Source organism: Arachis hypogaea, chromosome 10 (genome assembly GCF_003086295.3).
Source record: "Arachis hypogaea cultivar Tifrunner chromosome 10, arahy.Tifrunner.gnm2.J5K5, whole genome shotgun sequence".
Taxonomy (NCBI): domain Eukaryota; kingdom Viridiplantae; phylum Streptophyta; class Magnoliopsida; order Fabales; family Fabaceae; genus Arachis; species Arachis hypogaea.
This window is the reverse complement of record NC_092045.1, coordinates 113,342,282-113,366,021: the sequence shown is the minus strand read 5'-3', so window position 1 is coordinate 113,366,021 and position 23,740 is coordinate 113,342,282. Positions and strand designations below refer to the sequence as shown.

At 27.7% G+C, this 23,740-nt stretch overlaps 3 protein-coding genes across 4 annotated transcripts; 1 reads left to right on the top strand and 2 right to left on the bottom strand.

The window, feature by feature from the left end:
* Positions 1–347: 347 nt before the first annotated feature.
* On the bottom strand, positions 348–4,700 carry LOC112716748 (putative disease resistance RPP13-like protein 1). 2 transcript variants are annotated; one of them, XM_025768731.3, is made up of 3 exons: positions 1,209–4,700; positions 876–1,012; positions 348–736 (listed from the first exon to the last, which is right to left on the bottom strand). In XM_025768731.3, the coding sequence occupies exon 1, from the start codon at positions 4,531–4,533 to the stop codon at positions 2,329–2,331; it is 2,205 nt and encodes a 734-aa protein (XP_025624516.1). In that variant the 5' UTR covers positions 4,534–4,700; the 3' UTR covers positions 348–736; positions 876–1,012; positions 1,209–2,328. The 2 variants fall into 2 exon arrangements, with proteins under 2 accessions (XP_025624516.1, XP_025624517.1); XM_025768732.3 differs by having other exon boundaries at positions 876–1,002; positions 1,209–4,660.
* On the bottom strand, positions 1,226–2,150 carry LOC140175777 (putative disease resistance RPP13-like protein 1). Its single transcript, XM_072204331.1, has 2 exons — positions 1,716–2,150; positions 1,226–1,657 (listed from the first exon to the last, which is right to left on the bottom strand). The coding sequence occupies exons 1-2, from the start codon at positions 2,148–2,150 to the stop codon at positions 1,226–1,228; spliced, it is 867 nt and encodes a 288-aa protein (XP_072060432.1).
* A 15,785-nt stretch (positions 4,701–20,485) lies between the features above and the next one.
* LOC140172965 (protein WVD2-like 7) lies at positions 20,486–22,962 on the top strand. The gene is made up of 6 exons (XM_072204330.1): positions 20,486–20,592; positions 20,679–20,753; positions 22,014–22,089; positions 22,222–22,284; positions 22,391–22,501; positions 22,783–22,962. The coding sequence occupies exons 1-6, from the start codon at positions 20,528–20,530 to the stop codon at positions 22,960–22,962; spliced, it is 570 nt and encodes a 189-aa protein (XP_072060431.1). The 5' UTR covers positions 20,486–20,527.
* Positions 22,963–23,740: the final 778 nt, after the last annotated feature.

The following is a 23,740-nucleotide window of genomic DNA, read 5'->3' as shown; positions in this document are numbered from 1 at the left end:
CAAGTGGACAGATGATGGCATTCTTCAAGATTGTCTTCATCATCATCATCTTAATTCATTCCCTTTTCATTGTTTAACCACTTAAATATTCTGCATTGCCTATACTTTTCATTTGTGAATCTTTGCCACTCTTATTTCACTACAAGTATAACCTTCCAGACCATGAACATGAGATTCTCAATCTTGAAAAGCGTAGGTTCAGAAAAACAAAGAAGGTATTATTTTACAATGCAATGGTTATGTGACACAGTGACAGAATATGTTGACCTGATTTCTCTTGATAAGGTTTTGAATTAGTCCAATTTGTTCATAGCCACCAATCAATATCCCATTAACTAAAGCAAAACTAAATTTATCTGCTAAACTTTAGTTCATGCGCCTGAAATTTATTATCAGATGGTTTGGAAGAATTTGAGTGTAACATACACATGAACCGAAATTCAAAAGGTAAATAAGGACAATAATCAATTTTTTTTTTGGTGACTGGACAAAAATCAATATGAAAATGATCAATATTATGAATGCAATGAAAGTGGACTTCCGGTATTCTTCTGGTGCTTCCTTGCAAACTGGAACGGCTGGACCCACCGCAGACCCCCGGCTGGACCAAAACAGGCATGTCCAAGAACAGTTGATGAAGTTCATTGGGGCTCCTCTCTGTATCAATCAGTGTGTCATGCCACTCTTGAATCTCTTGGATTGTGTCCATTATTGTCCCTGGTTGCTAAGTTGCTTTCTGCAAGAAAGTTTCATCCACCACATACAAATTTTCATATTTTGAGTAATCAAAGTTATTCCAACATTATAAAGTAGATATTCCTTCTCAGGTAATATGCAAATTTTCATGAAATGATTTGAAGTTCAGCCATCCATACCACTTTTATCATCAGGTTTCTTAACCACTTATATGAAAGCAATCATGGTGAGAATTCCATTCTCTGTTTTCTACCCTTATCTCCTGAAGAACCTTCCTCTGTTGCAGTTATTATGATTGTCTTGTTTCTGAGAATTCCTGTGAGTATTAGAATGATTGAATATTATGGATGCATGAAAAGCAAAATCGTAACTGCACAAGTTATCTCTTGTTGGAAAAGCTGTATGAATGATACAAGACATTAATAACAATGAAGAATAACAATAATAATGACGAATGAAAAACTAGCGAGTCAGCAACATAGAGTAATGTTGTGTGAGATAGAAAGAATTACCTGTTGAAGTTGTTGGATTACCAAATCCATCTCTTATCAACATAAATGGCGGGGATGTGGGAAATTTTGGGCCAAACCTGCGGGTCCTTCATCTCACACCGTTTACCCAGCAAAGGGCTTCCATAGATGGTGAGTCGTAACAGAGAGGCAGGCAGCTTTTCTCCGTCAATGTTCTCCAAATTGTAACAAAAATGAATAGATAATTGTTGGAGAGAGGTGAGGTGGGCAAGTCCCTTGCATTCCAACATCTCCACACTTTTAATGCTATCCAGTCTGAGATACTCAAGGGTGGCAGGCAACCAACCTTCCTTTGGGAGACACTTCACACTCTCACATTCACCTTCAATATAAAGATGAGTAAGCCCATGAAACAGCAATGCTACACAGCTGAGTTGTTTCTCGCAGTAGCTGATGGTAAGAGATCTCAAGCTACGCTGTGGATAAATAATCTGAGATGGATAAAGATGTGAGGCAAGTGAGTTGGGTGTGCGTAATGGCCTCCATCACCGACTCCGCTTGATGCTTTCCATTAATTGAAAGCTTATCCAGCAAAGGAGGTAGCTCCTCAATTCTCACTTCATTGCTTCCTTCTATGCGTAAAGAGGTAATCGCAGGACCTCTTGGAACACAACAACTGAGCTGCTCGCAATTCTCAATACGAAGTGACCGCAAAGATGGTAGTTGATTTGGCAAATCTCCTCTCAACATGGAACAATCCCTTATGATAAGCTCCCTAAGTCGAGGAAATGAATTCAACTCCAATGAACGCCATTCCTCCCAGCAAGGCATTGACTGAAATCTAAGAGTTTCAAGCATTGGAAATGGAGTCTCCAGACAAGATTCATCATTTCGGTAAAACTCAGCACCCACAATAGGAAGCCTTTCAAACTTTGAAATTTCCAGGTGCTGCAAAGAGGGCAGCTGTCCAAGTGAAGGAAGCATACAACAATTCTTGAAATAACCCGAAAAAAAACCACCCAGTGTTATTTGGGTGATGTTGTGGTAAGAAAAATGTCCCACCCAATCTGGAAATGTTGTACCCCTGTAACCCCAAATTTGTAGTTGTTTCAAATTACTATGAGGTCGTAACTCTTCAAGTATATCTCTTTCAATTTGGGAATCAACTATATTCTCGCAATTTATCTGTCGACCAGTTCAAGATCAAAGATTGAATGCCATCCTTATCAAACATTTTTGCTTCCAAAGCTTCGCTGCTATTGACCACATTCTCCAATTTGCGAATGAAAATTGTTTGGTGTAGATTTGCAAGTGCTCCCAATTCATTAATCTTGTTCCCTTCACGCTTCCCAACAACATAGCTGCTTAAAACCTGCAAACTTGTCAATTTGCTCATGCCTTCCGGCATCTCATGCAAACGAGTCAGGCTAATATCAAGGTAACGCAAGTTTGTAAGATCTTTCATGCTAACAGGAAGGGCTGTTAGTTTCCAACATCCAACCAGCTTCAATGTTTGTAAATTGTACAAGTTGCAAAGTGTATCGGGCAATGTCATCATGTCGGTGTAAGACAAATCCAAGTAACGCAAATGAATCAACTCGCCTATTGAATCAGGCAATGATTCAAGAGGAAAGCGATAGAACGACAAAGCCCTCAGGTACTTCAACTTTGACAGCAAGATACAAGGTGCATTTTCCATGTTAAAAGGAATCTGTGAATTCAAATTGAGCCCAAGAAATGTCCTTGTGTGTTTTACTCGGTCACAAACTTCCAAAAGTTTTGAGATTGGATAATTGCCTTTGGCATTATGTGACAAATGGCGAGTTTTAATATCAACCTCAACTGCGTTCTCAAGCTCTTCAGCTCTGAAATGGAATTCTCCAGCAAATATCATTGCCAAATCATGCACCAGATCATGCATCACAAACTTGTTTTCACGAATCTTATGAGGTTGGAAAAATGATCTCGCAGTCAATTCATCAAAATATTCATCACCAACTTCTTCTGGAGTCTTTTTTCCTGCTGGTTGCAAAAAATTCTCTGCCATCCATAACAATATCAATTCATCTTTGCTAAACTCATAGTCTTTGGGATACAAAGAACAATAAACAAAGCACTCCTTTAAATACGAAGGAAGATAGTAATAACTGATTCTTAAAGCAGGAACAACCTTTATCTTATCATCGGAGTGTTCCCAGAAATCACTCTTCAATAAATAATTCCAATACTTGATATCAGAATTTCCACGCAATAAGCCTCCAAGGGCTTGAGCTGCCAAGGGCAATCCATCACACTTCTTTACAAGATCTCTGCCGACTTTTTTCAAGGTTGGATTCTCCATAAAACCAGTTGAGAGACGTGCGTGTTTTGAAAACACTAACCAACAATCTTCCTCGGACAATAAGCTTAGTTCATAAGGTGAGACAGTTTGCACCACAGAAGCTACTCTTTTACTTCTAGTAGTTATGAGAATTTTACTTCCCTTAACTCCTTTTCGAAAAGGTTTTAGAAGTTTATCCCAATCTTCGCAACTTTCACTCCATACATCGTCCAAGACAACAAAGAACTTTTTCCTTGACAACTTTTCTTTTAAATCATGCTGAAGCAAATTCAAATCCGTCAAGCTGCAAGAACTTGAAGTTATTGCCTCGATTATAGTCTTGGTGACCTTGAAAACATCAAACTCTTCTGACACACAAATCCAAGCTTGAAAATCAAAATTCTCCTTCACTTTGCCATCTTGGTAAACTATTTGGGCCAAAGTAGTCTTTCCTATCCCACCCATGCCCACAATGGGAATCACAGATACATCACTATGACCACCAGTATCATCATCACCATTATCATCCAACAACAGTTTTACTATGACCTCCTTGTCTTCTTCCCTGCCACATATATCAGATGTTTCAACTAGAGATGTAGTGATCCTCCATGACATGTTCTCCTTAGGAATCTCTCTGAGACCAAGAGTGTCTTTTTGAATCACAAGAGACTCTATCCTATCAATGACTTCCTCCATCTTGTTTGCTACATCCCTATCTTGCAAATTGAGAAAACGAGAGAAACCAGAGAGGAAGGTACCTGGATCCTTCTGAGTGGCAGCTTTGGTGAAGACTTCATCCAGCAAGTCATCAGCAACATACATGGCATCTTTGAGACTATCAAGCCAGTTCTTGACAGCTCTCTCCTTGATCTGCTTCTGCTCAGCGTCGATGAGAAAGGCCTGAACAGCATAAAGATTAGTCTTCAACCTTTCAATCAGCTTCTGAGTAAGTTTCTTCCCTTTGATCCAGTTAACAACTTCAGGGGAGGACATCCTGTCAAAAACAACACTAAGAACGGAAGACAAAACAGCTTCTGCAGCCATGTCTCTGAAGAGAAGTGATCAGATCTGAAGGAACAAATGGTAAGGAAGGGGTTGACTTGGTTGACTGATTGGAGTAGTTTGTGGTTGTGGCTTATCTGTGTTGGGTGTTGAATATTTTTGTAGTGAAATAAAACGACTTCATGCTCTTATTGGCCTTCATCCTGTGTAGTTTTGATTATCTAATAATTCAAATTTATCTAAATAATCATGTTGTTAAATATTAAAAAAATTATTTACGTAAAAAAATTTAAACTTTAAACTTTAAATGATAAAACGAAATTACAAACTAAAGTTTAATTTAGTAAAATTTTTACTTTTTAAAAGTAATTTATAAAAGTAACTTTTAAAATATATCTTTTAAAAAATGGTAACATTTATATTTAAAAAATTAAATTTAAAATAACTTTCAACAAGTACAAATAATAATAATTGTATTTAGTAAAATAATTTTTAAAATTTAAAATATTATAAAAGACATAAATATAAGTGGCAGATCCAAAAATTTATAAGAAGAGGACTAAATTAAATATAAAATAAATTAAAATATAATATAACAAAAAGTCAACAAAATATAATTTATAGTATATAGATCAAAATTAATAATTATATTATATAAAAATCAACATTCAACTACATACTTTAAGATTTTGGTATTTTTAAATTTGTTCTGCGATATTTCATATAACTAAAATTATCAACTTATCATTTGGAATAATTTTTGAAACATTCTCTTTTTCAATATATACAATCATATAATCTGTTAAAAATTCGTTTTTCATCTTGTTTTTATAATTTTTATTGTTTAAAAAGTCTATTCAATGGTTATTATTGTCATAGAAAAAGTCAAAATAATAATTTTTTTATAGTTATGATTTTTTACATTAGTCCAAACTTATATATTTCAATAACTTTTCTATTATTTATATATTTATAAGCTTTTATTGTTTTTTAAACTTATTTTTTAATTACTACTAATATATTATAATACACATTATAATTTATACATATTAAGTTACTAACATGTAATTTTTTTAGTGTGTAATATATTAAAATATATTTAATCTATAGTTAATATATATATATAGTTTAATATATATATTATATATATATAGTTAATATATATATATTATATAGTTTAATATATATATAAAATATGAAGATTAATGAAAGGTGGAAGAGTTACTTCTACGAGTTATTTAATGAGGGACAGAAGACTCTTCCGAGTCTTGGTCGATTATGCATAAGGGAAGAAGATCAAAACTTTGACTACTATCGAAGGATTCGAGACTTCGAGGTAAAAGAGGCTTTAAAGCAGATGAAAAATGGCAGGACAATAGGACCTGATAATATCCCGATTGAGGTTTGGAAAGGTCTTGGAGAAAAAGGCATCAAGTGGTTAACCAAGCTTTTTAATGAGATTTTAAGGTCAAAGAAGATGCCTGATGAGTGGAGAAAGAGCACCTTGGTACCTATCTACAAGAATAAAGGGGATATACAAAGTTGCGGAAACTATAGAGGGATTAAGCTTATGAGTCATACTATGAAGTTATGGGAAATGGTGATAGAACGGAGGTTGAGAAAAGAGACACAAGTAATAGAGAATCAATTTGGATTTATGCCAGGAAGATCTACCATTGAAGCGATATACCTATTAAGAAGGATGATGGAGAGGTATCGTAGTAGTAAAAGGGACCTACATATGGTGTTTATTGATTTGGAAAAAGCGTATGATAGGGTACCAAGGGAGGTCTTATGGAAGGTTTTAGAAAATAGGAGAGTAAGGATCGCATATATTCGGGCAATTAAAGACATGTATGATGGGGCCACAACTAGTGTGAAGACTCAAGGTGGTGTGACGGAAGAATTCCCTATTGGTATAGGATTACACCAGGGATCATCCTTAAGCCCATACCTTTTCACATTAGTCCTGGAAGTACTCACAGAGCACATCCAAGAGCCTGTGCCATGGTGCATGCTTTTTGCCGATGATATCGTCCTTATGGGAGAGTCAAGAGAAGACCTAAATAAGAAGTTGGAGTTATGGAGAGAAGCTTTAGAAGTGTATGGTCTACGCATAAACCGTAGCAAGACGGAATATATGGAATGTAAGTTCAGTCTGAGAAGGGAAAACCCCAATATAGAGGTGAAGATTGGAGAAAACATTCTAGAAAAAGTTAAAAGTTTTAAGTATCTTGGGTGCATCATACAAGATAATAGAGAGATTGAACAGGATGTAAATCATAGGATCCAAGCAGGTTGGTCAAAATGGCGGAGTGCATCTGGTTTTATATGCGACAAAAAAGTGCCTTTAAAACTTAAAGGTAAATTCTATCGCACCGCTATAAGACAGGCTATGCTGTATCGTACGGAGTGTTGGGCGGCTAAAGGGGAGCACGAACATAAGCTGAGTGTGGCAGAGATGAAGATGTTGAGATGAATGAGTGGTCATACGCGATTGGATAAAATAAGGAATGAAGATATAAGGGAGAGAGTTGGAGTAGCACCCATTGTGGAAAAGATGGTTGAATCGCATCTCAGGTGGTTTGGACATGTGAGAAGAAGACCGATAGAACATCCATTCAGGAGGGTGGATGAGATGGAAGATGGACAAAGGGCGAAAGACAGAGGAAGACCTAAGAAGACTATCCATGAGGTGGTCAAACGAGATCTACATGTAAACGGTCTCTCTATAGACATGATACATGACAGAGCACAATGGCGTCGTTTGATTCATGTAGCCGACCCCACTTAGTGGGACAAGGCTTTGTTGTTGTTGTTGTTTGTATATATATATTATATAATAATAATAAACTAATAATACTACTTTTTTTTATAAGTATAAGTCATCTTTAAAAAATTTTACTTTATATACTTTCAAAAATACTTTATATTTTAAAAGTTACAAATACAAACACATAATTTTTTTTATTATTTACCACACAAAAAATGAAAATTTTATACTTTTAAAATTTTTTTTTTACCAAACTAAGCTTAAGTATATAAAATAACAAGTTTAATCACCCGTGCTATGCACGTGATAAAATTGAAATTATAATTTTAAATTATTTTGTTAAAATTAATTTAAATTATAATAATTTGATTAATAAAAATATACATGTTATGTATTATTTGGTTTTTTCTTAAGCTAGTGTTAAATATATTAACTCTAAAATAGTTATTAATTGGTTTTAGTAATCTACTTTCTTCAATAAACCAAACATATATACTCAATGTGACCATAAATAACTTAATAATATTTAGACCCACCAACAAAGTTTTATATATTATTTTACTGTCAAGTAAGAACATATCAAAATTAGCTCAAAATAAATAAGAAATTATTAGAGAATTCTAATGCATAAAATTCTTTAATAAACAATAAATAATCTAAATCTACTAAAAAACAACTCAACACTTTTCTTTGATGCCTGCAAAACATATACGTGAAATAATATTATATCAATGTTAGTATACATTTTTACAATTATCAACCGTATTTACTATACATGACTCATTCTTAAAAGTTATTCTATACACGTGTGCGGTCAGAAGATAAATTACTGGACTTTATTTTACTTTTCTAAATTATTATAATTATGCATTATTCATTAAATGCTAATTGTAATATTGTAATATAATTCTAATAAATATATTTTTCTAAAATAAATTTAGAAGAGAGAATAGTACTTTCATTTTGGAGGAAAAATGAATTCTATGAGGAATTGACATTTCACTTTTATTAGTTGATAATGTATCAAATGTTGATTTTATATAATTATAATAAAAATATTTCTCTAAATTAGTATAATCATGCATTATTTGTTAAATGTTAATTGTAATATAATTATAATAAATATATTTTTCTAAAATAAATTTAGAAAAGAAAATAGTGATTTTATTTTAGAGAAAAAATGAATTCATGAGGAATTAACACCTCACTTTTATTAGTTGGAGAAAAAATCCAGTTTTAGTATATTTTGTCATTATTATACATTTTTCTCTAATCATATATCCACTGTTTTCTTTTTTGTTTTAGCATTTTGAACTTGGGTTAAACTTCTATTACATGATAGAATTAATATGAGTATATTTTATTATTAAATAAACAAAGTTAATATAAAATAAAATTATACATAAAAAAAAGCAAAGAAAATAAAATTAAAATAGCAAAAGTGATAAAAAGATAGAAGATTAGAAAATATTAAATTTTTAACTAAATTAATTTATATTTATTGTATTCAATTTAAATAAGTAATAAATTATCTTATTTTAATTTATTTCTTAAATTTATATATAATAAAAATTAAATCAAATAATTAATATACATAATTTTAAATTGTGTGATATTTAAATATCTATTCAAATCAATTAATTGATATAATTAATTTATCATAATGAATTGACTTTAATGAGTTAAACAAAATAAAGCAGAAGCATGCTACGTTGATTCTATCATTAAAGGTAAAAATTCGATTTTTATATAATAGAATAGATAGAATAGATAATATAATAAACGGCGAGAAAGAGAAAGATAAAAATTTTAAATCCTAAGTTGTTTCATTTGGATATTGCAATGTGGGTATCACATTATTTTACTTATTCTACTCTATGAACCCTTTTGTAACTTTTGTAACTTTATTTCAGTATTAATGGAATTTCACTACCTTTAAGTACTAAATTAAAATTCAAAATGAAACTGAAAAAAAAAGTAAAGAGTATAAAATTATTGATTGAAAAATACTCTAAATAATAAAAAGCCAAATTAACTTTAATATTAAACTCATTAATACGATTTTAATTTTATATAATAGTTAGATAATAGATTAGTAAAAGCAAATGGAAGAATGACTTTAATTAGTATTTGATAAAATATTCAATTAGAATAATTAAATAAATAAAATTATGATATTATTAAAAATAATACATTTTTATGGTAAAAAATTATATTTAAATAAAATATTTATAAAATATAAAATTTAGAGTAACATAGTTTCATGAACATTAATCAATTATGAAATAACATCAAATTATAATATAATTTATTTATGAAAAAATAATCAATAATTAATATTAATAAATATAAAAATCATCCAATCACTTTGATTAAAAGTATGAGTGGTTAATTATTATTCATTATTAATAATATTTTGTTCATAACAAAAAATAAAAATATAATTATTCAGATTTAGATTTTAAAAAAATAAACGTATAAGTAACAAATGATATATTTTATCATGTATATTATAAATTAATGAATTAAACTAACTGATATAATGAATTATAATTAATTAATTTGTATAAATTATAATAAATTATATGATATTTAAAAAGAAAATAAAATGAATAAAAAAATAAAAAGAAATAGAAGAATAGAAGACTATAATAAAATAAATTGAATGAATTTTTTTTTTTACAAATTTTATATTACATCCGCTTCAATAATAATAAATAAAAATACATTAACTTAATATCTAAGAAAAATGATGAGATAAAATCATAACACAATTCTAAAATAAAAGCTTAAATTAAACCATAATATCATTGTACAACACAAATTAAAAGTAATTTTACACTACAATATACCACACAAATAGTTAAATGACTTAAACTTAATTACGAATTTTTTATTTATTTATGCAAACATGATAACACCATGGTCTATAAATGCTTAATGAATAACATATCATATATTGCTCTGAATGATGAGCACGGGAGTTGAAGAGTGTGTTCTGATTTGTATCCATGATGGTTACCTTCTTGTGACGACACTTCATAGGAAGAAAAAGAATTGTTGTAAAAGCTACCCAATGAAAGAGTAATTGGTAAATGAATGATGTTTTCTTCTAACATATATGATTTTTTATAGTGGTAAAATAAAAATAAAATGAATGAAATTTTGTATTTTTATATTAGAAATAAAATTTGATATTTATCCTAATAAAATTAAATAACTAATTAGTTATATTTAAATAAATAAAATAAGTTAAACAAAAATATTTTTAAGAATTAATCAAATTAATTATTCATTACAAATAATTAGTATAATTAATTTTATTTGATTTATTGAATTCAAAAAATAAATTAAAAAATAATTGATTGAATTAATTAGTTAATATAATTAATTTATTATAATTAATTGGATTTAATGAATTAGAAAAAATAAATAGGAAAACATAGGAGACAATGATTTTTTTAACTAAATTAATATGTATTTATTGTATTTAATCATTATAAGTAATAAATCATCTATGTTATTATGTACCTTATAAATTAATGAATTAAAATAATTGATATAATAAATTACAATTATTTGATTGATATAAATTATAATAAATCGTGTGATATTTAAATACATAATCAAATCAATTAGTTGATATAATTAATTTGCTATAATAATTTGTATTCAATGAGTTATAAAAAACAAATTAAGAAACACGCTAAGAAGTATGTCACGCCCATCATGAAGTGAAGAAATACAAATTTTATATAATAAAAATATACATTCTTATATATGTTATAGAAATATGATTTGATTCCATGAACTTGCTAATTTTTTTTTACTTGCCACCTATATTCAGCATGAAATTTTAATTTTTCTAAAATAAATTTAGAAGAGAGAATAGTACTTTTATTTTGGAGACAAAATAAATTCATAAAGAATTGACACCTTGCTTTCATTAGTTGATAATGCATTAAATATTAATTTTATATAATTATAATAAATATATTTTTCTAAATTAGTATAATCATACATTATTCATTAAATGTTAATTGTAATATAAATATAATAAAGATATTTTTGTAAAATAAATTTAGAAGAGAGAATAGTGCTTTTATCTTAGAAGAAAAATGAATTTATGAAAAATTGACACCTCACTTCAATTAGTTAGAGAAAAATACAATTTTAGTATATTAAGTAGAAGTATATTATTATTATTATTATTATTATTATTATTATTATTATTATTATTATTATTATTATTATTATCATTAAAAATATTTTTGATTGATAATTGATAAGTAGTTTAATAATATATTAAATATGAATTTTATATAATTATGCATTATTCATTAAATGCATTCATTTTGGAGGGAAAATGAATTCATGAGGAATTCACACCTCACTCATCAGTTGAAAAAAATCCAATTTTAATATATTAAGCAGATTATATAAATAGAAATACTTGCTAAGTATATATAAAAGAGGAGATATATAATTATATATAATATAATTGCTATATATGTAATAGATATAAATTGTTATAATTATAGAGACTTACTATAATTATATTAAATTTAATTATGAATGTAAATAAATAAAAGTGATAATAATTAATATTATTTTTTTTACATTTAATATTTACCGTAAATATAAAAAATATTGAGAAAAAAGTAGATACTGACTTTATTTTATTTTATTTTACGTCATGGATTTCTTTACTAAAATTAACGGAGAAAAAAAATCTTTATGATTATATATCAATCTCAATCACAATAAATAAGATGAATCGGTTGAGCAACTAATAAATTTACCAAAAAAATCCATCCTTTATTTTCATTAAATATTTATATTAATTCAATTAGATGAGTGTTTTAATAAAAAAAAGATTATTATTATTATTATTGAATAATAACGATAATTATCGTTATTAATATTAAATTGGTTATTAATATATATATATATATATTTATTGTTGCTTCTACAATCGTGCAATAATATTTTCTTTCATTTGTTAATTAATTAAACTTGGTTATTTATATTAAATATATTTAATAATTACTAAAAATTAATCCTATAATTATCATTATTATTAATAATCAATTATTAATAATCAATTTATATTTCTCTAAAATATAATTTTCTATCTTATTATTATTATTATTATTATTATTATTATTATTATTATTATTATTATTATTATTATTATTTATAATAATAATAATAATAATAATAATAATAATAATAATAATAATAATAATATAGGTCACCATTAAAATAATAACTTGTCACTAATAAAATTTTAGGATAATGAATAAAAAATAGAATTATATTAATATAATTAAAATCAATATAATTAAAATAGTTAAAAATATTTTTGATTGATAATTAGGTTAATAATGCATTAATTATTGATTTTATATAATTATAATAGAGATATTTTTCTAAATTAATATAATTATGAATTATTCATTAAATGCTAAGTATAATATTGTTATATAATTATAATTAAGATAATTTTCTGAAATAAATTTAAAAGAGATTAGTATAATTATAATAAAGAGATTATATTAAATTAGTATAATTATGTATCATTCATTACATACTAATTATAATATAATTATATCAATTAAAGATAATTTTTAAAAATAAATTTAAAAGAGAGAAATAGTGCAATCATTTTGGAAGAAAAATGGGTTCACGAGAAAGTGACACCTCACTTTCATTAGTTGGAGAAAAACACAATTTTAGTATATTAAATAGAAGTAGATTGGTATAAATTATGATAGATTACATAACATTTGAAAAAAAATGAATAAGAAGAAAATAAAAATAAATAGAATAGATAGAAGACTACAATAAAATAAATTAAATGTGAGAATTTTTTGGTACATTTCATATCACATTCGTTTCAATAATAATAATAATAAATAAAAATACGTCAACTTGATATCTAAGAAAAAAATGATGAGATAAAATCATAATACAGTTCTAAAGTAAAAGCTTAAATTAGAACATAATATCATTACATAACACATATTGAAAGTAATTTCACACTACAATATATCACAAACAGATAAATGACTTAAATTTAAATACAAAACAGTTTTTATTTATACATACATGATAACACCATGGTCTATAAATACTTCATAGATAACATATCTTATAGAGCTCCGAATGATAACCACGAAAGTTGGAGAGTGTGGTAGTTTGTATCCACGATAGTTGTCTTCTTGCAACGATGCCTCATAGGAAGAAAAAAAATTATTGTAAAAGCTATCAAATGAAAGAGTAATTGGTAAACGAATGATATTTTCTTCTAGCATACATGGTCTTTTATAGTGGTAAAATAAAAATGGAAGGAATCAAATTTTATATTTTTATATTAGGAATAGAATTTGATATTTATCCTAATAAAATTATTATTATTATCAATATAAATGGGTTAACAACTTGCCACTAATAAAATCATTGGATAATGAATAAGAATTAGAAGGATATGAATATAATTAAAATGAATATAATTAAAATATTTAAAAATATTTTTGATTGATAATTAGTTTAATGATGCATTAAATATTGATTTTATATAATTATAATAAAGATATTTTCTTAAATTAGTATAATTATGTATTATTTATTAAAATAATAAAAAATATTTCTAATTAATAATTGATAAGTAGTTTAATAATAAATTAAATATTAATTTTATATAATTAAAATAAAGATATTTTCCTAAATTAGTATAATTATGCATTATTCATTAAATGCATTCATTTTGGAGGGAAAATGGGTTCACGAGAAAGTGACACCTCACTTTCATTAGTCGGGAAAAAACCCAGTCTCAGTGAAGACAACTCGATGAGGTATTTCATGGATGTGATGCATTATAAATGATTGTGGCAAAAGACAATCGAACTGGAACATTAGACGATAAGAATAACTTAGAGTAACAACAAATAAAAAATTATTAAAAGAATAATATAATAGAATGAGTACATGAAAAATATTATAAAAAATTATAAATTATACCTTAAAAGGATCAACTTCAATAAAAAACGAAGAATACATTCTTATTTTATGAAGTAGTGAAAATGAAAAAACACTAAATATAAAATTATGAATTGACTCTCAAATTTAGATTCATGTACCACAGGAAAACACTATATATAGACTTTAGTAAAACAAAAATAAATATGTAAATTACCTATTATTAAGGTAATTTTTTAATAATGCATTAAATATTGATTTGATACAATTATATTGAATATATGTTCCTAAATTAGTATAATTATATATTAATTTCATCATATCACGGGTAACCAATATTTTTTATTATTAGTATTATTACTGATATTATTATTATCATTAAAATGAATAAAAGTATTTTTAATTGATAATTGATAAGTAGTTTAACAGTGCATTAAATTTTGATTTGATACAATTATAATGAAGATATGTTTCTAAATTAGTATAATTATATATTATTCATTAAATATTAATTACAATATAATTATATTAAAGATATTTCTTATAAAATAATTTAGAAAAATTATTTGATATACGTGAATCGAGTAACAAAGATTTATTATTATTATTATTACTATTATTGATATTATTATTATCATTAAAATTATTAAAAGTATTTTTAATTGATAATTGATAAATAGTTTAATAGTGCATTAAATATTGATTTAATATAATTATAATGAAGATATGTTGCTAAATTAGTATAATTATATATTATTCATTTAGTATTAATTATAATATAATTACAATAAAATAATTTAGAATAGAAAAAATTTTTTATTCGTTTTGGAGGGAAAACGGAGGCATGAGAGATCGACACATCACCTTTAGCAGCTGAGGAAAAACCTAGTTTTAGTATATTAAGTAGATATTTATAATTTAGATGATTATTAAATTTGTGATTCTTTTGGCTTTCATTAAATTTAGATGATTATTAAATGGAGCCAATTACATGAATAAAAAATATCATTGTGTTGTATCTTAGGATGTGACAAAGTTTTACTTGGACTATCGCAAGATTAATACAATCCTACATAGATCTAAAGGCGTCCTTACATGGCCATGCACCTTCGTCCGGGCATCTGGCTTCTGATTTAAGGTAAAAGAGAATAGCAAGAAAGACTTTTTGAATTTGACCTTTCTTGATCCCACAATTTGGAGGGTCAAAAAACGTTTTGTATGGTAAGAAAGGTATACTTTTGTCTCTCCTTAGGTAGGCCATTCACACCACTAAACGAAGTTCCTTTATCTAAATGTATTTTAGAAGTATAAGAACTTCGGCATCATTCCTTTGGGTTCTTAATCAACGTTTTCGTTTCGTGTTTAATCATTATAATATATGAAATGGGATCCCGTTATTTTGGGTTCACCAAGGATCGAATTTTTGACCTTTCGGATCTAGAGCTCTAATACCATATCATGATATCAGCTTCAACTAATGGAAAAAAGTAACACTAATAGTTATATCTCTAATACTCCCTAAATCTCCATTGTACACATTGTACAAATATTCCATTGGCTTCTCGTACTTTCCCTATATGAAATTAGAATGACAATATTTGGGGTAAATAAGACAAAGATGCAACTTTTCATACTGGATAAATAACAATCTTTGTCCTGTTTCACATGATCACATCATTGCCTTGCATTGTTCCTTTACAATTGTTCACAAGAGACTAAACATGAATGATCCCGAATTTACAATTGTTCAAAAGAGACTAAAGATGAATGATCTGGAATTATACTCAGTAAGCATAAAAAATTCCGCTCTGGTAATGATTTCTCAGCTGGAAGTTGTAGTAATTCTCGAATTCCTTCGAGAACCTACGTTGAAATAGTGGAAGAAAAAGTTCTCGTAACTCCAAATAAAGCAAGTAAAATCAACAATATTTGGATAGAATTACAACTTTGCTAATCAAAGTAAATTCAACTCTGGCTCAAGTCTGAAACTATTATGCCCTACAACACAAGCCAACATTGCCGATACTTCACAGAATATAACGGGACAAGTACCATCCCTTTAGTGGGAAGAATGGCCAGAACGAATAGAGACTAGGAGACCAGGGATCTTTAATAATAATAATAATAATAATAATAATAATAAACAGGGAAACCTTAAACAAAACATACCAGCTTGATCTGCGCTTTAATGGATGCAATTGACTGATTGTACTCATCTATTTGCCTGAAATAAATAAGCCATGTCCTAAATTTGAATTTGCAACATTATTGTTAAAACCAATTAGCATTATTTTTAGACTTCAAATGGAAAAGCAAATAAGAGGAACTCATTGCCCCGTCTAGACAAAAAGAAAAGAGAATAAAAGGGCAAAGATTTTTCACAATTGATTGCCAAAGTAGAACAAACAAGTTAAAATCTTCACAGAATCAATTACATAACTAACAGTCACAAGTATATCTGCATAGTGCATACATATATAATTGTTCCCAGGCCAAAATGACGTGACATAGTTTCAAAATTTTGAACCACCCGCTGATTAGATACCATCCTTTTATAACACCACAATGCTCAAAATGCTCAGGCTATATTTTCTTTATTTTGCTACTCTAGCCTTTTTAATCACTCTTTTAACGAGGACTTGGTAAGTGACCAAATATTCCAACTTACAAGCCAGAGTAAATAGTAATTCTATACACTGATCAATTATCAGCTGCGACCTTTCAGTTTAACCATGTATGAAAATCATGCAAGATAGAAAGAAAAGGCACACAAAATTTGTCATAAGTAAATTCCCTCAGCATACTTGAAATAAGAACTGCACTTAAATCTTGAATATGATCATCTACGACACCTCCAAGCCATAGTACTAATATCAATGTCTAAGGAAAATCACGTAGTTCAGTTCATGTTTATCACTTAATTTGATATGTATAATAAAACACTCATGGTGATCATTAATGCAGACGATGTTCAGCACAGAAAACACGAGGATCTTGGGCTACAATTTTACTAAAGATTTTGTTCCAATCCATTGTCCTTTAAATCACTCCATTTAAGTAAGGCATATAACGTTGCTTAAAATTTCAAAAGCAAACCCGGAAAGGCATAATAAGGCAGATTGATCTTTGATGTTTTAGCTATACAAAATATGTTAAGTGAAAATATCTTACTTAGCTATCGTTTCTTCCCTTTTCTGCATGTAGTTCAAAGCTTCAGACCAAGTAAATTCAACATGGAATCCCAACCATACATCCACAAAAATATGCTGTGTATTGGGCCTGCAAAGTTTTATCAACATTTAACATAGATTAAAAATGGGAATTTCACTAGATTAAAGAGAGAATATGAAGGTCTATATTTATTGATGCAAAAGTGAAAAGATAAAGGAGTGGACTACGTGGGGAGAGGTTTCTTAGAGCAACTCCAATGCAGTGCTTTTTAGAGTTTTAAATCTGACATGTATATGAAGTGAAATGATTCGAAATTTCACTTTACATTGGAGATAATTGATGAAATGAAACCGGTCTCACTTTAGAGAGACGGTTTCACTTTGCTGGAGAACCAATTAAATTTTGCCACTTCATATAAAGTTTTATGGGACAAATACTAATGTGACATTTTGTGGGATCCAAAATGAAATTAAAATAAGACAGAAATTCACCTGCAGTCGACTGCAGGTGAAGTTGCTTCTAAATGGCTCACACGTGTTACTATATGGTTTAAAAAAAATCGGTTTATTTTATATAAATGATTTATTTTAAAAATTCGGTTTGAATTGGATGAAGCAGTTACTTTTATTCCTTTCTTCTTCGTTTCACACGTAAAATTCGTTCTCTTTCAATTCATTTTTCAGAACTAATATGAAACTTTCAATTAGGTATGTTCCTTTTATTTATATTTCTTAATTAAATTTATTATTTTAAATGCATTTCTTAATTTATGTTTTTATTCATTCCTCTGTGAATGATGAAAATTATTTAATAAATACGTACATATTTATGTCATCACACTATTTTGATGTTCAGAATCATAAATACCAAGATAATTCATGGCAATTTTATGTGATGGAAGATAAAAATGTAATTATGGTATAACGTAGACTAGTTGATAGCATGAGCATTGTTGAAATTTTGGCATGATCTCTTTCATATGTGTTATATGTCTCTTTAGTTGGTGATGTTATAGTTTATTGTGATGATATGATGGTAGTTTAATTGTATGAGTTAGGTCCTTTTTATTTGGTTGAATTTTTTCTATGGTTATCCTATTCTTGATGACAATGTCAAAATAAATATTTTCATTAGTTAGTTCTTTTTTTTTCTCTATTTTTGAATCAATTTTATTTTGAAAAAATTTATTAAAATTTTTTGTTGTAGACAAAATTAATAATATTATGTTCAATTATTTAAGGAGACCAAATTAATATTTTGATTAGATACTTTTGTTTTATTGAAAATAAATTCTAATTTCATTAAAAAATAAATTCTAGTTGATAAGTAAAAACACAAAAACGTGCATGACAGTGAAATCATAATTTCTAGACAAGTAAATTATAGTCTTATTATCTTAAAAAAATAATTTATTTATAGAATAATATTGAAAAATCAACAATAATTTGCATGAAAATAGTTTATTAGTAAAATAAAATTTAATTGATTGATTACCATAAAATTTAATTTAACGATAAATTTGCAATTGAACATATTTTTACAACTTAATTTAAAAGTAACTGAAAATGTAAGTTATGAGAAACAAAACAAAACTAATCAAGAAAATAGAAATAGAGACACACAAAAATAACAGATGATATCATTTATGTCATTCCTATAAAAAAAATCGTGAATTTTGTTTTTTTTTCAGAATACTAAATTTTACTTTTTCAAACAATTTATATACATATATTTGACAAAAATTAAATAAAAAAAAGTTTCAGATAAATTTAAAGAAAAATTGGTCAATATGAATGAAGAAAAATAACATATCAAATTCATCTGTTAGGAATTTAGGAATAACACGCAGAAAAAAATTTAAATTATTTTAAAAGTAGTTATTTGATCTATTTAAACCGATTTTTTTAAATAAACCATTTCTATAAAATAAATCGATTTTTTTTAAACTATACAGTAACACGTGTCAACGATCCAGAAACAACTTCACCTGCAGTCGACTGCAAATAAAACCAACTTAGAAATGCTCTTAGTTTGCAATGTTGTAGGTTCAGGAAAGAAAGATAAAGCAGATATGAAAGTTGAAGCATGTAGCATATATCTTTGATGAGAATATGGTGATGAGTAATGACTAAAAAGTAGATACATATATCTTTATAACACATAACATATGCTTCATAATAAGGATTGATGATAAAACACATGTATGCCAATAACAAAGTCAACACCTCAGATCCAAGATTGACCAGAGTTCTTAGACTGGTAACACTATTCTTCTCTAGGGTTTTCAATGTTTCTTCGCAAATCAGCACTGAGAACAAAAAGTCAAGTGAATCCTTTTATAACACAAGGAACTTTATAGAGTGCAATATTGAATTCATAGATGGTATGTAATATAACAAGTTTCACACGAACATATAAATAATTAGATACATAATATGAAGAAGGTAGAAGAAGCTGTGTCAAAGATGGAAGAAGAACCTTTGGTTGGGAATTCAATGAAGATTGAACGGCAAAGCCAAAATGAAGATGCTGAAAAGATCCTTGAAACAACTCCAATTATGACACCATTACTGAAGGTGGTTATTGATATTACTCTCTTTGGTTTGATTGTTTAAGAATCAAGATCATAGCATTGATTTAATATTGATTATTTCAGCAGGGTTCAAGCTATGATCAAGAAATTTTGCCTTCAGTTAGCAAGAAGAAACCACCAGTTTCTTCCTTCAAATTGCTAAAGAGCAATGCAACCTCCAAAGTTGCTTCTACACCAATCAAACCAACAGCAGCTACTGTTTCTTCAAAGAGAGATAACTGTAATATTGCTGCTACCCCAACTAGCAGTAGCAACAAGCATGCTTCATTACTAAGCTCTGCTGATAAAAGAAGATCTACTCCTTACTAGTCAGTCAATTTTACACCGATTAGAGAACTTAATAGATTGATTGCATCAGTCATGAAGAAATTTGAAAGTGCAAGGGCTAGTGCTGGTTCCTCAAAGGCTTCAAAGGATGCATCATTAACTCCTCTAAGAACACCGACTATGGTTTGTCAGATTCTTTGACATGTCTTTCACAATCTATATTTCTATGATGTTAAAGTGTTGTTTTTTAAATGCAGGCTTATAAGAAGGAGATGCAGATGCATTCTGCATTGACCCCATTAACAGAAAAGAAAAGGTATCTAATTCTAGTAAGTTGTTAATTATGATGTAAAACTGTTTTTATATCCTGATTAGGTGCATTTGAGTTTTGTTAAACCATAGGAACAAAACTCCTCTTGATTTATCAAGCACAGGCAAAAATACAGCCAGCTCTAAATGGCGCTTGCTCTCAACAGAGTAAGTGTGTGTTTGGATTACAGTTTGCAAACCAGAGTTTGCATAAAATTGATTTTGTAAAATTGATTTTGATGATAAGTTAGTTTGGGTTAACGTGATTTATGTTTGGTAATCTTTATATCAAAATTGATTATAGTAAAATAAATGTTGTTTGGATTATACTACTCAAAATCACTTTTAGATGAAAAATTACTAAAATAGACATCAATATAAAAAATATTTATCATATAAATAAAATAAATACAATAAAAAATAAAAATATAAAAAAGAGTACTATAAATTTTTTAATGTCACACAAAAAAAAATATTCTATAATTTTTTTTAGTATCGTCAATACTCTTTAATTTAGTATTATTTTAGACTATAAATATGACTCTATTGTTACTTATAATTAATTTTTTATTTATTTTGTCCTTTTTTTATAGGATCATAATTTATATTATTCAAAATTTTAATAATAAACGTAGTATATAATAATTACAATTACAATTACAAATTTTACAAATTCAAAATAAAAAATAAAAAATTAATACAAAACAAAAATAGAGTACATCAAAGAATAGAAAAAAATTATACAGATAAAAAATAATAAAAATTCTATAAAACCAACAACATATATCATATGAACAAAAAAAATATCATAAAACGTAAATAAAATTCATATGAATAAAATCAAATAAAAATAAAATTTGTAAAAAAAATGGAACTAAAAAATTATGAAGAAGTAGGAAGAACTACAAAGAATGACTGTGAAAATAATAGTTACTAGTATCATTCTTATAGAAGAAAATGAAGGGTAGGGTTGGTAAAAAAGAAATATTTTAGCTTCTCCTAAACATGAAACGTGAAACGTGAAACGTAGAAGCTACAAATTTGAGCTTCTCCTAAACCTGGGTTCAGAGGCAGAATCAATTCTGCGTTTACAAAGATAAAAATTGCCAAACATCAAAGTGAAACTTTCAAGAAGCTCAAACGGGCTTTTCTCCTCCCCAACGTGTTTGCCACACACACCCTAAGTCATTTCCACTCTGATTGAAGGTGTTATAAGATTTTTCATTGTGCTATATGGATTTGGATTGTTTCTATGTTCAAATTTTATCCATGCCAGACATAATGTAGAGTTTGTCAATAGTTGAAACATGCTATCTTTAGTTTCAAGGACCACAAATTTACATAACCTATCTCTGGCTTAAAGAAGTTTTATGGCTTTTGTGAACTCTTCTTTACATTAGTATTTACAATGTTTCTACTTGAATGCAGAAATAAAATGAGATCCCCAATGATATCCTCACCTTTCAGCTTGAGGACAGAAGAAAGGGCTGCAAGAAGAAAGAAGGTTCTGCCATCAATCAAATTTAGTTGTTTATGAGCTTTAATTAAACCTTACTACAAATAAAAATGAGAATTAATTAACTGAGTTACTAAATTACTTGCCTTTCCTTTCTCTATTGATCTAAATCAATTTCAGAAACTTGAAGAAAAGTTCAATGCCAATGAGGCACAAAAAGTGCAACTTCATACAAAACTCAAGGTTGGTTGACAAGTAAAATTTAATACCAAGTGTCTGTTACTATGAACAATATCTAGTTCCTCAGTTCAGTTTAGTCACCAAATCATTCAATTTCCTCATTTTGCAGGAAAAAGCAGAGACAGAGATCAGAAAACTTCGCCAAAGCTTTTGCTTCAAAGCAAGGCCACTACCTGATTTTTACAAGGAAAGGAAAGAATCAAACAAGGAGACACAGAAGGTATGTTAAACTCTTTGCAATAATAATATAATCTTCTTTCCCATTTTCTCCTCAAGCTTTGTTTGGTTAACAATATTGTGCTTAATCTCCATGTGGTTCCGGATAATTGAGTCCTTATAAAATTTGTTTTGGTTCTTAGAACAATAAAATTCTGTTTTCTGTCCTATTCCCTCTTTCTTTTTCACAAGATCCTGAAAAGAGAAACTGAAAATGAAAATAGAAAATAAAAACGCAAACCGAAACACACCCTTAATTTTTCTAATTGTAATTTATGCTTTCAGGATCCACAGACACAATCGGAATCAAGAAAGGCTACTCCTCAGAGTCAGAGACCCTACAATGGCAGTGGCCCCAATAAGAATTTCCAGGAAAAGACTCAGCGCCGCACCTTTGCTCATCATCAAATATTCAGCAAGGAAACCTCAAGAATAGGAATCACAAACAATGATCATGCTCCATGATGTTTGCTCTCTGTTGTAAATGTAGCTTGAAGGATCCACAGACACATTAGGCACCATTTGTTCTCTGTTGTATTCTTGGTATATAACACAACATTAGTAACCAACTCTCACTGTTGTTCTTCCTTTTGTTTTTGTATATATTTACAATCTTTTTTCGTTTTCTTTATAATTTGGAAAGAATAATAGAGCAAAATATCCAATGAATCACACTGTGTATACTTTAGAACTTATTATTCATGCACACTCGCTAATTAAGTGATTTTATAAGGAATTACTTTTTGGCCCTTTATCAGTAAAAATACAGTTAGACGGCATTCATAATTCAGAATGAGAAGTGCTAGGGGCAGCAACTTTTGTGATTTGTAGTCATCAAGTAGCCATCAATGATATTTTAATGGTGTGAGATTGGTATGAGATTTCATATAATTGTTCACTTTTCTTTTATTGGTTACATGCTAGCCAAAATTTAATAAAGTTGCTACTCTTAGACTTTTCGATTCAGAATTATATTGCATTCTAAAGGATGGATTCCTTAAGCTCTTTTTCTGTTTGAGACATAAAAGCATTCATTTATTTTATACGATCATTCTAGTATAAAATAGATATTAAAATATAAAATATATATAAAAAATAAATTAAATTATATATTTTTTAATTTTGTAATTAATTTTTTTTATGTATATATAATATTTTTTATTAAAAATATTAAAAATGTCTTAATTTATATTAACAAAAATCAATTATATAAAATTTTTAATATATAATATTTTGAAGCAAA

Coding starts and splice junctions, on each gene's coding strand:
- LOC140175777 (XM_072204331.1), bottom strand. CDS start 2,150: ATGCTTCCTTCACTTGGACAGCTGCCCTCTTTGCAGCACCTGGAAATT. Junction 1,658..1,715: donor GAAAGCATCAAGCGGAGTCG/GTGATGGAGGCC, acceptor TATCCATCTCAG/ATTATTTATCCACAGCGTAG.
- LOC112716748 (XM_025768731.3), bottom strand. CDS start 4,533: ATGGCTGCAGAAGCTGTTTTGTCTTCCGTTCTTAGTGTTGTTTTTGAC.
- LOC140172965 (XM_072204330.1), top strand. CDS start 20,528: ATGCAGGCTTATAAGAAGGAGATGCAGATGCATTCTGCATTGACCCCA. Junction 22,285..22,390: donor AACTTCATACAAAACTCAAG/GTTGGTTGACAA, acceptor CTCATTTTGCAG/GAAAAAGCAGAGACAGAGAT. Junction 22,502..22,782: donor CAAACAAGGAGACACAGAAG/GTATGTTAAACT, acceptor TTATGCTTTCAG/GATCCACAGACACAATCGGA.